Source organism: Rhododendron vialii, chromosome 8a (genome assembly GCF_030253575.1).
Source record: "Rhododendron vialii isolate Sample 1 chromosome 8a, ASM3025357v1".
Taxonomy (NCBI): Eukaryota; Viridiplantae; Streptophyta; class Magnoliopsida; order Ericales; family Ericaceae; genus Rhododendron; species Rhododendron vialii.
In genome coordinates this window covers 7,999,588-8,019,868 of record NC_080564.1, presented here as the reverse complement: position 1 = coordinate 8,019,868, position 20,281 = coordinate 7,999,588, and the positions used below count along the sequence as shown (strand labels likewise).

The 20,281-nt window shown below is 35.8% G+C and overlaps 3 protein-coding genes across 4 annotated transcripts in view; all 3 read right to left on the bottom strand.

Annotated features, from left to right (window-relative positions):
- Nucleotides 1-532: 532 nt before the first annotated feature.
- On the bottom strand, nt 533-2,026 carry LOC131298982 (stress-induced protein KIN2-like). The gene is made up of 3 exons (XM_058324504.1): nt 1,802-2,026; nt 1,631-1,699; nt 533-769 (listed from the first exon to the last, which is right to left on the bottom strand). Exons 1-3 carry the CDS (start codon nt 2,009-2,011, stop codon nt 695-697), a joined length of 354 nt encoding a protein of 117 aa, XP_058180487.1. The 5' UTR covers nt 2,012-2,026; the 3' UTR covers nt 533-694.
- A 3,611-nt stretch (nt 2,027-5,637) lies between these two features.
- The window catches only part of LOC131298983 (stress-induced protein KIN2-like), a 39,257-nt gene continuing 24,613 nt past the window's right edge, over nt 5,638-20,281 (bottom strand). Inside the window, exons 1-4 of one of the 2 annotated variants that reach the window (XR_009190582.1) lie at nt 16,320-16,481; nt 16,154-16,222; nt 15,584-15,779; nt 5,638-5,729 (exon numbers count right to left, since the gene is read on the bottom strand). Coding sequence is in view for 1 of the 2 variants with exons in the window: in XM_058324505.1 (XP_058180488.1) it covers nt 15,705-15,779; nt 16,154-16,222; nt 16,320-16,376 (201 nt within the window). In the remaining variant the exon portion in view is untranslated. Of the gene's footprint in view, nt 5,730-15,480; nt 15,780-16,153; nt 16,223-16,319; nt 16,482-20,281 lie in introns of those variants that run through there. The other variant, XM_058324505.1, reaches the window with a different exon arrangement.
- Nucleotides 5,668-6,613, bottom strand: LOC131298984 (stress-induced protein KIN2-like). The gene is made up of 3 exons (XM_058324506.1): nt 6,456-6,613; nt 6,285-6,353; nt 5,668-5,921 (listed from the first exon to the last, which is right to left on the bottom strand). Exons 1-3 carry the CDS (start codon nt 6,510-6,512, stop codon nt 5,847-5,849), a joined length of 201 nt encoding a protein of 66 aa, XP_058180489.1. The 5' UTR covers nt 6,513-6,613; the 3' UTR covers nt 5,668-5,846.

Below are 20,281 nucleotides of genomic sequence, written 5' to 3'. Positions count from 1 at the left end.
CATCTTGTAGACCACATATAGTAGTGTATCCATGAAAAAACTAAACTTGATCGGACATCAATAGAAGTATCAAAAAAAAATTTTTTTTTTTTGTAAAATGGATAGTTTATCTTTATTATTATTGACAAAAATTAGATCGCCCATTTTATAAACCAAAATTCAAATTTTGATATATATATATATATATCGATTTGATCAAGTCGATTTTTTGAATGGTAATACTATATTGCAGGTCTTAAAATATGAACGATTCAGATCACAACAATAGACACTCAATGGGGTTCATAATAGGCTGTGATGAAAAAGTGGGGTTTTACACCGGCGATGAATATAATTTATTCTCAACTTTTATTGTCTTACGGCTAAGATTTCATTTTTATAATGAAATCTTTATCATTTATAGGCACATATCCATATTATTGTATAGTCTTTATATTCTATTGTACAAGTATCTTTCCTGTTAGACCACGCGATCATCAATTAATAGTAGACAGATTAAAAAGACTTGCACCCTAAAAGTCATTCTCACCACTTGAAAAATAACCACGTTGTTAATTATTACGAAGGGAGAGATCTAATGAGAAGCTTACATAAACTCCTCAATCAAAAATTAAGCAAAAGGAAGGCAAAAAAGAAAACAAAAACACTAAAAGATAGTTGGAAGAGATCCGTCGATCCATCATCTCTAAAGCCTTCACTTGTTCATGCCAGTTGCATTCTTGACTGCATCAGCTGCTCCTTGTGCTTTAGCCTTTGCTTGCTCACCCGTCTGCGCAATAATAACAATCAGCTACTTAGAATAAAGGTTCTTGCTTAAATGCTCGATCACTAGATTTTCTTCGAACTTTATTTTTTTCTTGTTCAATAAATAAGAATTTTATTACTTGAGTAAGATGATTGACAATGAAAACTCAAAACCCGCCCAAAGGCAACACCCTAAACTCAATTTATCTTCTTCCATACATGAGAGCGCTAACAGCATTTTTGGTATCAAAGGTTTTAAAAACTTTACATTTGATCCTTTGGATGAACCAACTTGTACAAATTGACTAAACTGCAAAAACTATACCTTACAAATTCGAAATTATTCAAGGAAAAAGATTACGTATATATAGCTAGGCGGCGTTTTTTATCCCAAAGGCTTTAAAAACGTTGCATTTGATCATTTTGACAAACCCAGGGTCGACTCTGACATTTGTGAGGCCTAAAACGAACTTTTTCAAACGGTGCCTCAATTTACTTTGCATAGTTAAAAATACTTGTGGAAAAAACTTCATATGACATCATTACAATCATTTGAGAGCATAAGCACCCAAAAATCGATAACCATTACAATCACTCAATTTTTATGTAGGCCTAATTACAATGTGGACCAATAAAATTGGAGGCCCTCAAATATGGTCAAAAAATCGGGGGCTTAAAGCGGTGGCTTTATGAGCTTTAGCTCAAAACCAGCTCTGGACAAATCATCTTGTACAAATTGACAAAAGAAAATGCGAATTCAAAACGCAACTAGAATAGCAGAAAAATTGCACATGTTTTTTTTCTCCACAAAACGCGTACTTCTCTGTAGAAATTTGAAGTTTCATAAAATAACTGACGCACAAAAAAAAAAAAAACAAAACAAAACCTCTTGCATAGTTTCCTTGCAAGATTGGGCAGCATTGTTAGCCTTGTCCATCATTTGGTTGCCCTTTTCCTGCAACCAAAAATAACAATTATATATAATCACCATCATGAGAAAATTTCGAAAATTAAAAATTGCAAAATAAGTGAAGCAAAGCAAAGCTAATTAACTCACCTGGGCTTGGCCCTTGGCCTGGCCAGCTTGGTAACTTGCATTTTGAGAATTGTCCATTGCTTGAGCTTCTTTGAGTAAGGAAATATAATTTTCTAGGTATGGGTCCAACTCCAATTTCTTGTTGTAGATTATTTTTGAGTCGCCCAAATTTATAGATTTTGAAAGCAACCCAATGGTCGACATGTGGAAAATAATCTGACCACGTACCATCACATGCTGAAATATTGGTAATTCCCATCGCCTGTTGATGAGGAGTTGTTTTGAAGATCCATAATTCAGGGATTAAACCAGTTCAAAGGTGGTTGAGAATTGAGATTTTAAAGGAGGTAAGAAAAGTTCTTCAATTGAAAAGATGAGTACTCTTCCTACTTGCTAACTCCAAGTTCGCACAATAGGGAATACCTTAGTTCATTCCTTCCGAACTGCTTAGGGTTTTACGGAAGGGTATGTAACCAGGCTCGCCCATCGGGAGTTCCTAGGGACAAGGATGGGATCAGGAGGGTTTAGTGGCGGCGACCGCCACGACTAAAATTTTAAAAAATGCAATTATTATATGTAAAAAAAAAAAATTATGCCAAACTTATATAGTCTCGCCACTACTAGATTTTTTTAGTATACATTTCGCCACTGCTAGGGTAAACTTCTGGTTCCGTCCTTGCCTAGGGAGCAATCCCGGTGCTCCTCATTCCGAGACATCTAGACATGAATAGGGGAAATTTATCGATCAAATTAATACTTGCGTTCTTATGAACTTAACTTAAATCTGAGAAATTTGTTCTTATTTGATTTTTTTTTTTTTTGCATTTGTTAGTTTTGCGCCAAATTTTTTTGGGTTATTGATTCATCTCGACGAGAAGAACCGAAAAAGTAAAATTTTACTTGGGTAACATTTGCGTAAAAGTAAAAAAAATGTCACTTTTCCGATTCCTCTTGTCGAGACGAATCAGTAATCCATAAAAGTTTGGCACAAAATTAACAAATGCGAAAAAAATTCAAATAAAGACAAAATTTCAGATTTAAGTTAAGTTCATAAGAACGCAGACCATTGTGGAGTATATTTTTAATCGCCAAACATTCTCCATTTGTCCATGTGTTATGCAACGGTAATAAAATTACAGCTACAAGCTCTCTGATCTTATTTTCATTCGGTAGACTTTATTAATTAACTCATAGTAGAAATATCGGCAATGGCAGTCCGTTGGACCCAACTTGGAAATCCCCAAGCCAAGTCAAAGGAGAATCACTGGTAAGGGTAAATTTTGCAGCCTCTTGCGCTACCCTATTACAATTACGATGAACATAATGAAACAAACAAGAATTAAAACTTAAGCAGTTTTTTTTATTTATTTTTAAAACAGCTTGCAAGGGCAGACTATGCCTTGTTGTATAATGCTCCAATATTTAAAAAACAGAAAATTAAAGAGTAAATTAGTTAAATGGTCCCTAGTTTGATTTTCGGGTCACTTTAATTTGGTCCCTACTCTTCCAATTGGCTTGATTGTAACCCTACAGTCAGGGGCGGAGCCAACATGTGACCACGAGGTCACGTGCCCCCCTCCCCCCAAACACCACCCCCCTTCCCTCATCCCGGAATTTTATTCCCTACCCCCTTTTTTTTTTGTCGGATACACCTACTTAAAAAATATTAGAGAAATTGAAAATTTTGGGTATATGGGCTTATTGTTTACTTTGTTTTCACATAATTTCAACCAAATTAATGGACCACTTAAAGAATTAAATGCTTGTTTCAGAGGGGCAAATTGCAAATTGCTAGTATTTTTTTTTATCTTTTGTGCTTATGTTTTGAATCTTTTGAATACATTAGGCTACAAGCTATTGTGCCTATTAAAGAATACTTAAATTTTTGTACTCAATATTTCTTCGTTAAATTTTATTGTGAAATGGTGACCCCTCTGAACGGGATTTTTGGCTCCGTCACTGCTTGCAGTTACGATTTTGTGCCAATCAAGGGTAATAGATAACTTCCGTTATCTTCCCACTAATTAACCATTGGACAAATTACACTTGACCCTCTATAGTTTGGGCTTGGTGCGAATTGAGTAATTTGGCCACAAATAAATTAAGCTTACAAGGATGCGCACAAAATTCTCATACGTTCGCCTTATTGCCTTATTGTAGTACTAGTGATGAATGAGAGGGAGTTCTAGGATAAGAATTTGAAACCGTTGAAACTGAACTTGGCGGTTCTCCATCGGGTTGAAGTAACTTTGCTTTTCCTTGGACGTTGCTTCTCAACCCAATTTTTTAGTCGCTTCTCACACTTACGCCCTTCTTTTTTTTGGTAAGAGTTGGAGCACTTTTAAGAATTGTATCTTCCAAGCAGCCAGCTTCTCTCTCATGTTTTCTTTCAATGACTTCGTCCTCCTCGTGACATAGATGTTACAAATGTCTTCAACCGCTCAATTATAGTTATTTTATCAACAACTTAAGTAAATGCTTCTTCACATTCTGCAGCTCGACAAGCAATCTTGCATCAAATTGGGACAAAGAATCCTACACCTGTTTGTAACTTGTCAATTAGCTTCCCCTTGGCTAACCCCGCCCATGACTATCTTGGACGGTTTCATTTCTCGCATCTCTTGTCCATCTCTTTAATATGTTCTACTTAGGGATTAATGTATCATTCATCACGTCCAGTACCTTCAACGCATGTCGCCATATGTATAAGATTCCAAACCTAGCTCCCAAATTTTCGGCAGCTACATGATGCTGTTTGCTTATACAGTATTAATTAGATTCCTAACCGTTTGGTTGCAAAAACATCTACTTTCGTCGACTAAAAATATACTCCCTCCGTCCCAAATTACTTGTCTCAGTTTTATTCTAACCGGATAAAAAAACTCGTTATATCTTTAAATTGGTAATGAATTTTATATCCAATATGGATCTTGTTTGATAGATCTCGATTTGTTCTATAATACAATGTTTTCAAAATTACCTAAAACATTATAAATTACAAGATATAATCAATCGAAAAGTGGCACGAACTCCCAAAAGTGACAATTAAATTGGGACGGAGGGAGTACCTTAGTCGCAAGTACACCTTCTTTCGGAGACCAAAATTAAATTTCATCGCTAAAGGCCAGCTCTAGTTTTAGTGACTAATTTCGGTCGCTAAATAGTATGCTTTCGGCAACCAAATCTTTTTCATCGGTAATTTCAGTCTCCAATGGTGGCTTTTCGTGTAGCCACAGCTAAGGAAATAAATAACCAAAGAACCGAATACATTCCGTCTATTTTGTCTTTCCAATTTCAGCAAGACTTTGTAGGGATAAATATCCCAGATTTATTCGTATTGTTTAATCTATGCTAGTTAGTTTCTGACAAAAAATAAAATCGAGATGCACTTATAGTGAACATAGTGGTCCCAATTTGGGGTCTCTCAATTTTTGTTGCTTTTAATAACCATACAGAACTTCTCACTTGATAAGTAGTACTACAATGATACTGAAGGCATAAACTAAAATGCACTTGTATGTTTTTGGCTAAATAAGTCAAAGTGTCTTCTTCTTCTTTTATTCATTTTCCGCATTTGTTAGTTTGCGTTAAATTCTTGTAGATTATTGATTTGTTTCGACGAGAGGAATCGGAAAAGTATAAAAATTATGATCCAAACCCAAATTTTTTTTAATAAAAACGTAAATAAGCCCAAAAAAATCTACATTTTTGGCTTATTAATGTTGCACAGATAATATTGGTTAATTTTGCAAAACCCATTCAGAGGACTTATTTATCGAACACAAATGTTTTACTATCACAACTAGAAGCAGACAGATTAAAAAATTTGCAATAACAACGGTAGAGATCCATATATATGCAAAAAGCCTAAAAGTCATTCTCACCACTTGAAAAATAGGAATGTGGTTAATTATTAAGAGAGAGATCAAATGATTGTTTAGAAGACAACCTAAACAACCTATAGCTCCTAAGGAGAAGCTTACAAAAACCGCTCAATCTATAATTAAGCAAAAGGACAGGAAAAAAAAAATAGTTGGAAGATATCCGTAAATCCATCATCTCTGCTTCAATTGTTCATGCCGGTTGCATTCTTGACAGCATCGGCTGCTCCTTGTGCTTTAGCCTTCGCTTGCTCATCCGTCTGTGCAATAATAATAGTAATAATAAGCTACTTGAAATAAAGGGTTCCTGCTTAAATGCTCACTATGATTTTCTTTTGACTTTATTTATTTCTCTTTCAATAAGTAAGAATTTTATTACCTGATTAATAAGACAATTAATAATGAAACTCAAAACACACCCAAAGGCAACACCCCTTGGAGAGTAGAAACTAAAACTCAATTTGTTGTCTTTAAGACATGAGAGCACTAATGCCGTTTTTGGTACCAAAAGTTTTAAAACTTTGCATTTGATCATTTGGACGAACGATCTACTGACTAAAATTCTATATAGGAATTTGAAGTTTCATAAATTAATTAATTGACGCAAAATAGAGATCGAGAACCTCTTGCATGGTTTCCTTGCAAGATTGGGCAGCATTGCTAGCCTTGTCCATCATTTGGTTGCCCTTTTCCTTGCAACAAAAAATACTAACAATTATAATCACCACCATGCAAAATTAAATTTGGAAAATTAAAATTGCAAGATAAGTAAGAGTAAAGCTAAGTTAACTCACCTGGGCTTGGCCCTTGGCCTGGCCAGCTTGATAACTTGCGTTTTGAGATTTGTCCATTGCTTCAACTTTTTTGAGTAACAAATAATTTTTGCTCAAACTCGATTTCTTTTTGCTGTAGATTATGTTTGAGTTGCCCAAATTTATAGATTTTGAAAGCAATCGCACATGGAAATGAATTGACAGATGTTATCTTTGGCTTAAATTTTGGTAATTTCCATCACCTGTTGACGAGGAGTTTGGAAGATCCATATTTCAAGGATTAAACCAATTCAAAGGTGGTTGAGAATTGAGATTTTAAAGGAGGTAAGAAAAGTTATTTATTGAAAGGGATCGAATCCTCTGCGATCCAAGTTTTAGAGTGGAAGGAATAGTCCAAATTTGAATGATACATTGGTATAATTAAAGGTTCGGATTTTCTCAGAGACGGTTACAAGTAAGAGTCGACCCTTAAAAAGTGTCTTAGCATCCATCGTTTGCAACTTAATTTGCACGATCTAGATTCGAATTGTCCCCTTCAGTTCAAATTAAGGACTAGAGAGGGATCCTGGATCCAATTCCTTATTATTATTATTATTTTTAAAAGGAGTTATTGCTGATTGAACACAGATACATTGCATAGGGGAAGTTTATTGATTAAGCATGATTTAGTAGAGGGCAATGATTTTTACACTTCCAATTTTGATATATGCACTCCATTTTGTTTTCTTCTAATGAAATTTTTACATATAATTTTTTCACTAAAAAACAAGAAAAGGAGTGTGAAAATCATTTTGCTTTTAGTAAACCGTGACCAAACCTTTGTAAAATTCATGTGCAAAAAAATCTGTACTTTTTTTTATATGTTCACCAAAAATACTTCTATTTTGGTCTTTGGTTATGAAACGATACCAACATTCAAGCTAAAAGTGCACCTCAATTACTTTTTTTATATGGCACGTCGAGTTAGGGATGGTATTGGAATATGGGATGGGACGGGGATATCACTATCATATCTCCGTGACTCCGTCCCCAACCACCGATAGAGATCAATCTTTTTATATTCTCCATCCCAGAGACAAATAAGGAACGGGGAACGGGATCCCCAAGTGGACAACAAGTATCTATCTAAATTCAGAAAACAAATTAAAGCTTTCGAAATAAATACAACTCTAAATATTATAAAAATAAAATTTACACATATTTTTCCTGGAATATAAGAATATAGGTTACACTCATGTTTTTCATAGTAATAAAAAGGTTCGATTTTTTCCATTAGAGTCTAAGAAAATATAAGTATTCATCTATTTTCAGTGACTAGTAGAGTAGCACGTGGAAGGTACCAGGTACTCTTCATTGAAGTCTTGCGACTACGTTGTCTAGCGGCAATAAATCAGGTAGCACAATAACAAGGATAAGGCATTGATTCCCAATATGACAAAAGTCAAGATTATTATTATTTTCATGTAAAAAATATGCTCATCCCATTAAACCAAAAATTTGCATAAAACAACAAAGCTGCTCTATCAACATTGTGAGCACCCTTAAAATCATGTCTTGACACTTTAACAAAATCCATCAAAGCCATTTGAATATTTAAGTTAGCTACGATTGGGTTCTAAGCCGTTGCACAAAACTGCACAGCCCAAACACATGTTCAATTGTCTCTGGCATCTCTGTACATAGTGGACAACTCGGATTGATATCAATCTTCCTTCTCAACAGAGCATCCTTAACCACCAAAATGTGATGTATCACCTTCCAAATGAATAGCTGAAACTTCGAACGAAGACCTAAACCCCAACCTTTACCCCACAAATTAAAGCAAAACTTCTCATTCCTCAAAATCTCTCCACGCCTCTTCCACCATATGGGTTATCCACATTGGGAATCCATTTATCCTTAAAAACACTAATCTTAGTTACATCCCCAATCCACCATATCAGACATTTTTCCAGCAGCTCCTTTCCCTACATAATGCTTCTCCAGATGCATTAGAAGGTGCAGTTGCATCAAGAAACTGCGGGTCTCCAACAATATTTCCCTAGAAAAACAGAAGAAAGCAATGAACAAGGATTTTTGAGAATTCGCCAGGCTACTTTGGCCAGAAGGGCCTGATTTAAGCAAGCCACATCTCTCAAAGAACTCTTTGCTCTTTGGTGAACAGCAGATGCTTCGATTTCATTGAACCAATCCATTATCCTTCTCTCAAAACCATAAAAACTCTGTTAGCCTTTCTCCACGATCTCACATGCATCACAGACATCCCAACTATTATCTCTTGTTGCTGCCTTTAGGCCCCTTACGGTTTAAGTTCATTCTGATCTCTTTCCAAAAACTTAGTTAGCAACTCATCCAGTCAAAAGAGGGTCCTAACCCTGCAACATGGCAATGAGGACAATGTACAAGAAGACAATTAGTTTAGAAAACCTTTATCAAACTATACTATTAGCCTCTCACACTCTCTTAACTGTCGAAGGAAAAGAATTGAGTATGAAACATTGAAAGTGGAGTGTCAAATCTTATACTTAACTCCTTCCATTAATGTCCAAACGGACCGTAATAAAATTAAACAGTAGTAAAACTTTCCATCCTAATCAACCAAATTCTGGAGATAGAAAATATTCGAATGATGCTTATTGATCCTTGCTTGTTCTTTCTAGTTTTTATAATAAACAACTGCGAAATATTAGGACAATAAAAGATGCTAATGACTTTCAAGATTAATGGGAAATGGCCATAAAAGCAACCTCTCTTTTATTAGTTACTGTTTATTCTTGCTGAAAGAAACTGAAACTGATCTATGGTTCCTACACTCTCTTAGACATATACCTCTACTGGAATAATCTACAACCAAAAATCCAACTGGCAATCATCAACATGGACAATTTACCTAGAAAGTGCAACCCGGAGGGGGCATCATAAATCCAGTATATATGTCTTCTCCTTGAATAAGATTTAAACAATGACTTCAACAAGAATATCAACAAACCATTACAACTTTATATCCTCTTCAAAGGCCATGTGAACTTTCTATAACTGGGTCTTTTTGGCTAAATAAGCCAATTGGATTACTTTTTTGTTCTCATTTTTTTTCCGCATTTTTGTTAGTTATATGTCTTTTTTTTTTTGTGGATTATTGTTTCGTCATGACAAGAGAAATCTAAAACTAAAAAATCACAATCGGAACCTAATTTTTTTGAATAAAGACAAAGACAAAAATAAGCCATTTTTTCGTCATTATTCCAAAAAAAAGGTTTGGACCATAAATTTTTACTTTTTTTATTCCTCTCGTTGAGTCGAACCAATAATCCACAAAAATTTGACGCGAAACTAACAAATGTAAAAAAATTTTGAGTACCAAAAAAAAAAAAAAGCCAGTTGACTTATTTAGCCAAAAAAAGCCAAGTCACCACCATCTGTAGGTCTACAAGTTTTTAGTACTGGTATATTTGAAGAAATGCAGTTCACAACAAACATAGAATTGTTGAACCCCATTCATGTGTTATCTCCACAACTTATCCACATTTGTGTAAACAGCACATCCCCACTTCCAATAAACTCAGGTATTCAAATAAGAGTAAACCGTTGCAAAAATAACAAAGATCCCCCATTTGGCACATCAAAACACCATTTCTTCTCCAAAAATCCTGTGCATGACAGAGACCCAGAGAGAGGATTCTTAGCGTCACAATTTTGTAGTGTACCAGGGAGTGTAATACAATGGCCTGAGCAATTTTCTTTACAAATAAGGATTGCGAAATTGTGTCGAACAATTTGCGCACACAATGTTTCACTGAAGACGCTAAACCCAAGCCCTAAACCCCTTGATCTTAAACCCTGAGCCAAACCCCTTGATCTTAAACCCTAAGCCATAGGTAAGTAGATGTTAGCAGGCAGTGCGACCCATATCTAAAGCTACGGAATGAGTTCATGTTCTGGCTGATAAGGAGTTGTACTATAGTACGTGTATGTTTTGTAAGAGGAATATACTCAGCAACTGGCGTATTAAATAGTTGCATTGTACAGGCAGGAACCATAAACAGTTTCGATTAAGTTGTAGACCTGTAGTACACATATAACTCATATATGGACGAGGAAGAAGCCAGCGGAAGTAGTGAACATGCTAGAGAGAAGTGAGAACATACAGATGAAAAAAAAAACTGGTAAAAATGCTCCATAAGTTCTAGTATCATTTTAATCCATAGATGATGCTATCAAAATCCACCATGATTGATCATGTAACTTTTGAAATGTGTCAATATGACTACACGTAGAACATAAGACTTATAAAGAGGAAAAAGAATAGGAGAACCATGTTTCCTACAAAGCCACTGACATTCAATATGGAAAAGGCATTTTGTCGAACACGTTAGAAGCGTTTCCACCAATACAAAACATGGGTGCGGCTGGAATATTTTGTGGGTTTTCGCACTCGGAAAAGATCCGCAATGTGGGAATATGAATACAGTATTATGAACAAATGTTCATCATGATTGGAATTAGTATTATCTCTGTTTTCTTCCGGGGAGAGAGAGAGAAGGTTGACTCACCTTCGCGGCCCTGCAAGGAAAAGTGTCATTCTCGTCATCCATCCTACTCTTTCCCGTCTCAAATTCTACGTTGAGTCACCTACACGAGAATGCCTTTGATTGGGAGGGTGCATACGGCGTGAATAGAGTGCAGAGGGAACTCATATTCGAGAGAGAGAGAGTGTGGAGAAGAAGACAATTCCAAATCCTGTTGGGCAAATATGTTTTGCCATTGTATGCGGTTCAAACCGAAGGGACCTCAGGGACGTACCGGCAGTTGTGGTAGATAACCAACGGGTGCCACCACGATTGGAAGATGGTTCAGATGGGGCAGGTATTAAGGGCATTTTTTAGAAACAAAAAATAGAAAACACGTTCGTATATTTAAAAGAAATAGTATAGATTATATTTTTCCTGGAATATAAGAATATAGGTTATACTCATTTTTTCATAGTAATAAAAAGGTTTGATTTTTTCCATTAGAGTCTAAGAAAATATAAGTGTTCATCTACTTTCGGTGATTAAAAATACCTTAGAAGCGAATACACCTTCTTCCGGTGACCAAAATTACATTTAGTCACTAAAGACTCAAGTTTTAGCGACTAGGTTTTAATTAATTGTTGTGGCGAAAGGAAAGTACGTTCGACGACCAACTAATTTTAGTCACTAAATAGTATGCTTTCAGCAACCAAATCTTTTTCGTCGGTAATTCAGTTGCCAATGGTGTTTTTTTTTGTGTACCCACGGCTAAGGAATTAACGAAATAAATAACCAAAGAAACAAATACATATCTTTAAATCGAGATGCACTTAGTGATGTTTGATCAAGCCCCATCAATCGTGTTGGAGGCTTTGCGCGATGACCGCGATGGTCTTGGGTACTTCATCGAGCTATGCGTCAAGTGCTTTTGTTTCTTACGGCCTATATAGGCCCTCTTATGTACAAAAAAGAAAAAGAAAAGATGCACTTAGTGAACATATATAGTGGTCCCAATTTGGAATCTCTCAGTTTTTGTTGTTTTTAATAACCAAACAGAACTTCTCGCTTATAAGTAGTAGAAGATACCGAAGGCATAAACTAAAATGGTCTTGTATGTTTTTGGCTAAATAAGCTAAAGTGGCTTCTTCTTTTTTAATTCACTAGCGAATGCCCGTGCCTAAAGGCATGGCGCAACATATTTGGAATACAAACTAAAGATATTTGTAGAACAATGAGCAAAAGGAGGACATGTTAAAAAAATGGGTAGGAACAAATTAAACTTTGGTATATGTGCAGGACAATTCGGGATGCAAATAATATTCAAGTTTTATACAAATTTTCAAAATCTATAAATCACCCAATACACGTAATAAAAATTAACTACGTCAAACCAAATATATTCTTGTAAAACTTAACCTAACAAATAAAATGTCATTATCAAATTTTCAATGTCTTAAAAAAGCTCTTATCACGATGAATCCAATGTCTCTTTGCCAGTTCTCGATTTTCCTACATAAATAAGATTAAGAATTATTAAATTCATCGCAAATAAATATGAACTGAAAATTAAATCAAAATGACAACTTATCACCCCTACAATAATTTAAATTGTTTTATTACCTTTGAAAATATGCCAATACTCTTCTGACCAATCAACTTTTAATACAAAAGTCACCATGGGAGCACAATGGTCAACGCATCCAAATTTTGGAGCAGGAATAATAAACACGTATGGACAGTGTAATTTATATAGATAGTTTTTTAGTATTTACCTTTAACATTAATTTCTTCAGATATGAAGGGACACATTGTAAGATGAATTCTGCCTTCATGTCCTTTACCAAGAGTTCCATTGAGCCAGTAGAGTCTTTTACAACCATCTTTGCATTATACATACAATAAATGCAAATAAGTTGTATGTGTTACATATAAGTTGTATTACTCATTAAAGATTTGTGGATTGATTACTTGGTTACAGTCTGCACATCTTCTCTGCCGCAATGTTTACACATAAACCAGCCGTACTGATTGTCAACTTGGTTATAGCATGTATTGCATAAATCAATCCATAGATGTTCAACATATATTTTTTCAATAAGGCCAATAACGCGATAATAGTTTACCTACAATAAAATTTCAAGTGTAGTTATATAATGATGCATGCCCAAATATTAACCATGAAATCATGTAGGGGGAAATGTTACATTGGTCCAAAACGCAAATTGGTTTATTCGAATTCTCCTGGCATTTGAAATTATTAAAGATTGTGGGAGCGAAAATCCATGTGTGCGGTTCCATGTTACCGACTTTTGTGCATTTTCATCTTTCGCAAACCTAGATAAGCACGATTTTTTTAGAACAACTAATCTCACAAAAAATACTAATCTCCATATAGTTAAAGACTAAAAAACATACAAATTGATTTGCTCAATATCCAACTTACCATTCAGGAATCCCGTCTGTACGAATTGAGTGGTTAACGTATAATTTGCTCTTCTTGCAACTGCTAAGGTACGGACCTAGAAGTTAAAATTTCAAAATTATTAATCAGTTTTTTAAATTATTATTAAAAAAGTTCACACATGTTCAAAGAAGTATTACCGTGAAAATCATCGACCTTCAACCCCGTAGCAAACAATATATTATTTTGGGGCAGAGTTTCATGTCATTGTTTTTATTCAAAAGAGTCTTACCCTAGTATCCCATAGCAGGTGTTGTTCTGATCGCTGAGCAATGCTTTGCTTTAGGTTTCGTTCTCGTTCCCGTCGCGCACGTTGTGCCAATGCCAATTTTGATATCTCTTTACCAACCTGTGGCTAAAGAGAGAAGCAGTATTACTTAAGGACCATTTTTTTTTTTTTCAAATGAAAGGTAGAAGATATGTGTCATCGTGTGTTGTGTCAACGTGTGATACCTCAGAGTTTTCCTTTCCACTCCCTACATATGTTGCCTTCCTTTTCTTAGCCATTGCCCTATTCTTTGTACATCCTGTTAAGAGACACATAAATTATATTACGGGTACTAATCAGGGTTTGGCAGAACCTCCATATTTATATGGAGTTGCACCATAACTGAGAGTTGCCAAAGTGCACTATGTAACATTTTCCTGATTGTTCCTAAAATACGTGTATAAGCAAATTTGAGAAATTAGAATGTTGTTTAGCTAATTGACTATAAAGATAGAAGATACGTCAAAGGGTGATACCCGTGAATCTTTTTCTCCATTGCTAACACGTGTTGGATTTCCTTTGCTGGTCACTGCCTAATGCAAAAAGACAAAAAAAAAAATCACAAACCAAGATTGGAAAGAAAATATTGAAATAGTGGCTCCTTATATACTATTGATATGGGGCAGACCACCGCCTTGAAACTGCAAAAACAGAGTCATTTGTGGGGTGCTGTACAATATAATATTACTCACTTAAGTCTCTCACAAATGGAGTACTAAAAGGCAATGGTGCACTCTCTGGTGTGAACCGATGGAACAGAAAAGCAACTGACCCACTATGCCATTCAACTGACCCACGTTGCAGAAGGCATAGTAGTTGAAGCTAATGAATTATGACAGAGCAATTCTATTTGTATGAGGCATTTTTACAAACACCTTGGATGCATTAAAATAAGGAACTTCCGGTTAGCCCGAAGACTACCGCCTGAACATACCGATTACAAATTGGGTACACGCAATGCATGTGCAAGTTGGTCCTATCCTATACTGCAACTAAACATGTGAACAGGGCATGAATCAAAGAACTGGAAAAATCATTTGATACGAAAACAATACAATCGGATTATACAACATACAGGGCATGAATCAACATTGCACACAAAAAAATATCAATAATTACCTATTATAGGAGTTAGTCAACAATTTGCCTCTGTACGTAATCTATATAATCCGTAATTGTCTCTCACCTGTCAGGGACGAAAACAAAATTGTTTAGCATTCTGGGATATAGGTATAATCAGCCGTGCTATTTTAGGTCGTTAGGGATTGGCGATCAGCAGGCGCGGGGAGAGTGAGGTGGTGGCTAACCTGCGTGATGGGAGGAGGCGGAGGAAGGCCGTATTCGGAGAGAGAGGGTCTGGGAATCAAATCGTATTCTCGTATTCACAGAGAGAGAGAGAGAGAGAGAGAGAGAGAGGGAGAAGGGTCTGGAAATGGAAATCGGATTTCCAAAATAGAAAATAGAAGGGGAATGTGTGATTAGAAAATGGTCAAAAAAAAGTTATCAATTTACGGACATGCCATTTTGTAGAATGGAGGGTAGAGATTTATGCAGGAGGAAGAGATAAATCTGGAGCGTTGGTTATCTTTTGGATTCAAACACAGCTCTGTTTTATTATATAGATTTTTTGCATTTGTTAGTTTCGTGTCAAATTCTTGTGGATTATTGATTCGTCCTTACGAGAGAAATCAAAAAAGTATAAAACTTGTGATCCAAACTCAAATTTTTTTTAATGAAGACTTATGGAATGTAGATGTCTTCCTATCAGCAGACAGATTAAAAAACTTGCAATAACAACGGTAGAGATCCATATGCAAAATGCCTAAAAGTCATTATCATTTCTCACCACTTTGAAAAATAACAATGTGGTTAATTATTAAGAGAGAGATCTAATGATTGTTTAGAAGACAACCGAGCTAAACAACCTATAGCTCCTAAGGCGAAGCTTACATAAACTGCTCAATCGAGAATTAAGCAAAAGTAGTAGGAAAAAAAAAAAGTTGGATGAGATCCGCAAATCCATCATCTCTGCTTCAATTGTTCATGCCGGTTGCATTCTTGACAGCATCGCCTGCTCCTTGCGCTTTAGCCTTCGCTTGCTCACCCGTCTGCGTAATAATAATAATAATAATAATAAGCTACGTGAAATAAAGGGTTCATGCTTAATGCTCACTATGATTTTTCTTTTGACTTTATTTATTTCTCTTTCAATAAGTAAGAATTTCATTACCTGAATAAGACAATTAACAATGAAATTCAAAACACAGTGCGCCCAAAGGCAACACCACTTGGAGAGTAGAAACTAGACTCAATTTGTTGTGTTTCAGACATGAGAGCACTAATGGCGTTTTTGGTACCAAAGGTTTTAAAAACTTTGCATTGGATCATTTGGACGAACGATCTTGTAAAAGCGGACTAAAATTCTCTATAGGAATATTTTGAAGTTTCATAAATCAATTGATGCAAAATAGAGATCGAGAACCTCTTGCATGGTTTCCTTGCAAGATTGGGCAGCATTGCTAGCCTTGTCCATCATTTGGTTGCCCTTTTCCTGCAACAAATTAAAGATAGCAATCATATTCACCACCACCATGCGAAATTAAATTTGGGAAATTAAAAATTTTAAGAGCAAAGCTAAGTTAACTCACCTGGGCTTGGCCCTTGGCCTGGCCAGCTTGGTAACCTGCGTTTTGAGACTTGTCCATTGCTTCAACTTCTTTGATCAGTAACAAATAATATTTTCTCGGGCTCAAACTCGATTTCTTTTAATTTGTTGGAGATTATGTTTGAGTTGCCCAAATTTATAGATTTTGAAAGCAATCGAACATGGAAAATAATCTAACAGGTGTTATCGCTTGCTTAAATTTTGGTAATTCCCATCCCCTGTTGACGAGGAGTTTCAAAGATCCTTGCTTCAGGGATTAAACCAATTCAAAGGTGGTTGAGAATGGAGATTTTAAAGGAGGTAAGAGAAGTTATTTATTGAAAGGGATCAGATCCTCTCCGATCCAAGTTTTGAACTGGATGGAATAGTTCAAATTTGAACCATACATTGGTCTAATCAATGGTTCTAATTTGCTCTAAGACTGTTACAAGTAAGAGTTGACTCTTAGGCCATCCACAGTGGTATAATCAAAAATGGATAACCAAAAGTTGACACATCAGTTTTTGATTATTCACTTAAGAGGTTACTAAGCTTAACAACGTTGAAGTTCACAATGGTCACTTTTAGTCCATAACTAAAATAAGAAGTCCACTACAATTTCACACAATCTATCTCTCTCATTCTGTTTTCCGTCATTCACTTCCCTCTATTATTATTTTTTTTTGGTAAAAATATATTGAACATATGGTGTTCTTCCTAGTATTATCTATCAAAACAACACCGAAACTTTTTTCTTCTTCCTATTCCTGTAGCCTATATCACAAATTCACCACTCTCTTAATCTTTCAAAAGAAATCAGATGTGTTCTTGAAATTGAAAAATAATGCAAGGTTCTTCCTTTTCTTTTTTCTTTTTGCAAGGTTCTTCATTTACTCAATTATAAGGGGAGGAACAAAAAAGAATAACCACTTTTTAGTCGATTTTTTTTTTTGCTAAAAAGTAATTATTTCTCAAAATACTTGGGTAAAAGTAAAAAAAAATATTTTCCCGATTTCTCTCGTCGAGACGAATCAATAACCCATAAAAGTTTGGCACAAAATTAACAAATGCGAAAAAAAATCAAATAAAGACAATTTTCAGATTTAAGTTAAGTTCATAAGAATGCAGTCTAAAATAGAAACGGGAAAGAAAAGTGAAATACCGTAATCCGGCAACAATGGGTTAAATTGTAGATGATCGAGAAATATGAGCTTCACTTTTGAAAGAAAAGAAAGAGAAACAGTTTGTGGTTGAAGTGAAAAAGATATAGAGCAGGTGAAGAAGAGAAGAAGAAAATACTAGTTGAAATACGCGTGTATATAAATTTTGGAACCAATTAACTTATGTGGTGTGGGGTTCACAAATTTTGATTATTGAAAAATGTTGCTAGTTTTGGTTATCCAAAGCCTAAAATTTGATTATTTCTAAGGATGTTGTTAAGTTTGATTATACCATTGTGAGCCATTTTTTGCACCAATATTGTTAACTTTAACAACAATTGATTTTTGATTATACCACTGTGAATGGCCTTACTCAGATCCTCTCCAAAAACAAAAAACAAAAAAAAATACTCTGAAGAATAGGCGTTTCTCTAAGATTTTTGGGCTTTTTCTTGTCATGTTCTTATTCAAATTTTTTTTTTGTGTTTGTCAGTTTTGCGCCTTAAGTTTTTTGGGCTTTGTTTTGGATATTTTCAAAAATATTTGGGGAAAATAACGACTCAGAACGTGTTTTGATAATTAATACCCGCCAAAGACATGCTGAAAACATTTGTTAATGCTGAAAATGTCTTTGACTGGTATTAATTATCAAAATACGTCATTGGCCATTATTTTCTTAAATATTTGGGTAAAAGTTATAATTTTTTACTTTTCTGATTCGTCTTGACGAGATGAAATAATAATTTACAAAAATTAGGCACAAAACAGACAAACGCAAAAAAAGAAAATTGAATAATAACAAAATATGAAACCCTTCGCGGAACTTAGCCTTATTCTGTTAACGGACTTTTAGTTATTAGCCCAGGAAATTCCTAGCCAGTCCCAAATTTTACATTGGATTCCATGCAAACCCTTTTTTAAAGTGTTATCCCATCTAGACCCTTTTTAAAGATGCTCTTACTATTTTGCCCCTATCACTTTTCATATCTTAAGAATTCACACATCCCAGAATTCACACCTCTACTCCCAAGAATTCACACATCCCAGAATTCACACCCCCCAAGAATTCACACCTCCCAGAATTCACACCCTCAAGAATTCACATCTCACAGAATTCACGCCCCCGAGAATTCACACCTCCCAAAATTCACATCCCCCACACCTCTCAAAATTCACACCCCCCAGAATTCACATCCCTTTGTAAAATTCATACATTTGCAGAATTCATACCCCTAAAATTCACATCTTTTTTTTTTGCAGAATTCATGTCCTATCTGCACTATTCATACCCCCAGAATTTATGTCTCTTTTTAGAATTCACACTCATTTTTTGGAATTCACCCCTAAACGCATAATTCACAATTACACTCATTTTTTGGAATTCACCCCTAAACGCAGAATTCGCAACTCATCTGCACAATTCACACCCACCTAATTACACAATTCCCACCCTGCATAATTCACATCTCCAAATTAAAAATTCACACCCTTTTCCGTGCACCCTTTTTCAAAATTCACACTCATCTACAAAATTCACTCCATTTTGCAGAATTCACACTCCTTTTCAAAATTCACACCTACAGAATTTACCTCCTTTTGTAGAATTCACACCATTCACACTTACTCAAATTTACACAATTCACAACCTTAAATCTAGAATTCATACCCTTCTAAAATAATTCACAAACAAACAAGCATTTAATCTGAATTAAAATAAAATAAAATAACGTTATCATGGAGGGGTGAATTCACACCTCTTCTGCACCTCAAATTAAATTCATAAGAAATATTCAACGATCAAAACTTTACTCCAAAATTACGCAGACAGACAACGGAAATCCATTTACGCAAAGCAAATTACTCGTAACATGAATTTCTTTTCTTGTCATTGCTACTCCGTGGCTGATCATTGGTATGTTCCGGAATCGAATCCAGGGTTTCGTTTGTGCGTTGTTGTTCGAATTGGCAACGGGACATGTTAAAGGTCTGAACAAATTTGGAAACGACTTTGGCCATGAAACCTTGGGCAAACACCTTCTGCACTGACTACTTCTTGTTGCAGACCACGCAGATCCACTGGTTGCTGCTCTTCTTCTATTGTTTCACCTGCAATCGGTCACGACGATCTACTGCCCCAACCCGTGCCGCTTCGAGTCCCTGACCCCAGCGCTGTCGAGATCCAGACCCTCCATCGATGGTGTCAGCGTCTTGCCGACGATCCCTCACCTCCTGATCGATGACAAATCTATGCTCGCCACGTGACTCTGCCGCTACTTGCTGCTCCGCCACAACATTGGCGACTTGCTCTGAGCGAGGCTCTTGGCACGTGACCTCGCTTGGGATGGGACAGGCCTTGGACCACCTCGTCTTTTAGAGCGGAGAAGAAGACCTGTTTTTTCTCCATTTTTTAAAAACCCTAGATGGAACAGACGGGTGAAGGATATTTTGGGTACCATCACTTAAAACAGGGTTTGTAGGGAAAGGGTATGACATGAGGTGGGGCTGGACGGGTATGTAGAGTCAAAAAGGGGTCGGCTAGTAAGATGCCCTTAGTTAGCCTTGGTATGGTTGGGTCCAATAACAAAATCCGAATCCAATTCTTAGAGAAATTTTTGGGTGCCGGGTGGGTACCACATCACCCAGCCGACGTGGTGCTCGAGCAACACACCTGGGCCGTCCAAAATTGTATTGGATAGCTTAGATTGAAACACTCTCTCTCTCCTCTCATCCTAACACTCTCTCTCATTTTTCTCTCTCCAAAACCGAAAAGGACGATCTAGATGCGCTGAGCGGGTACCACGTGATA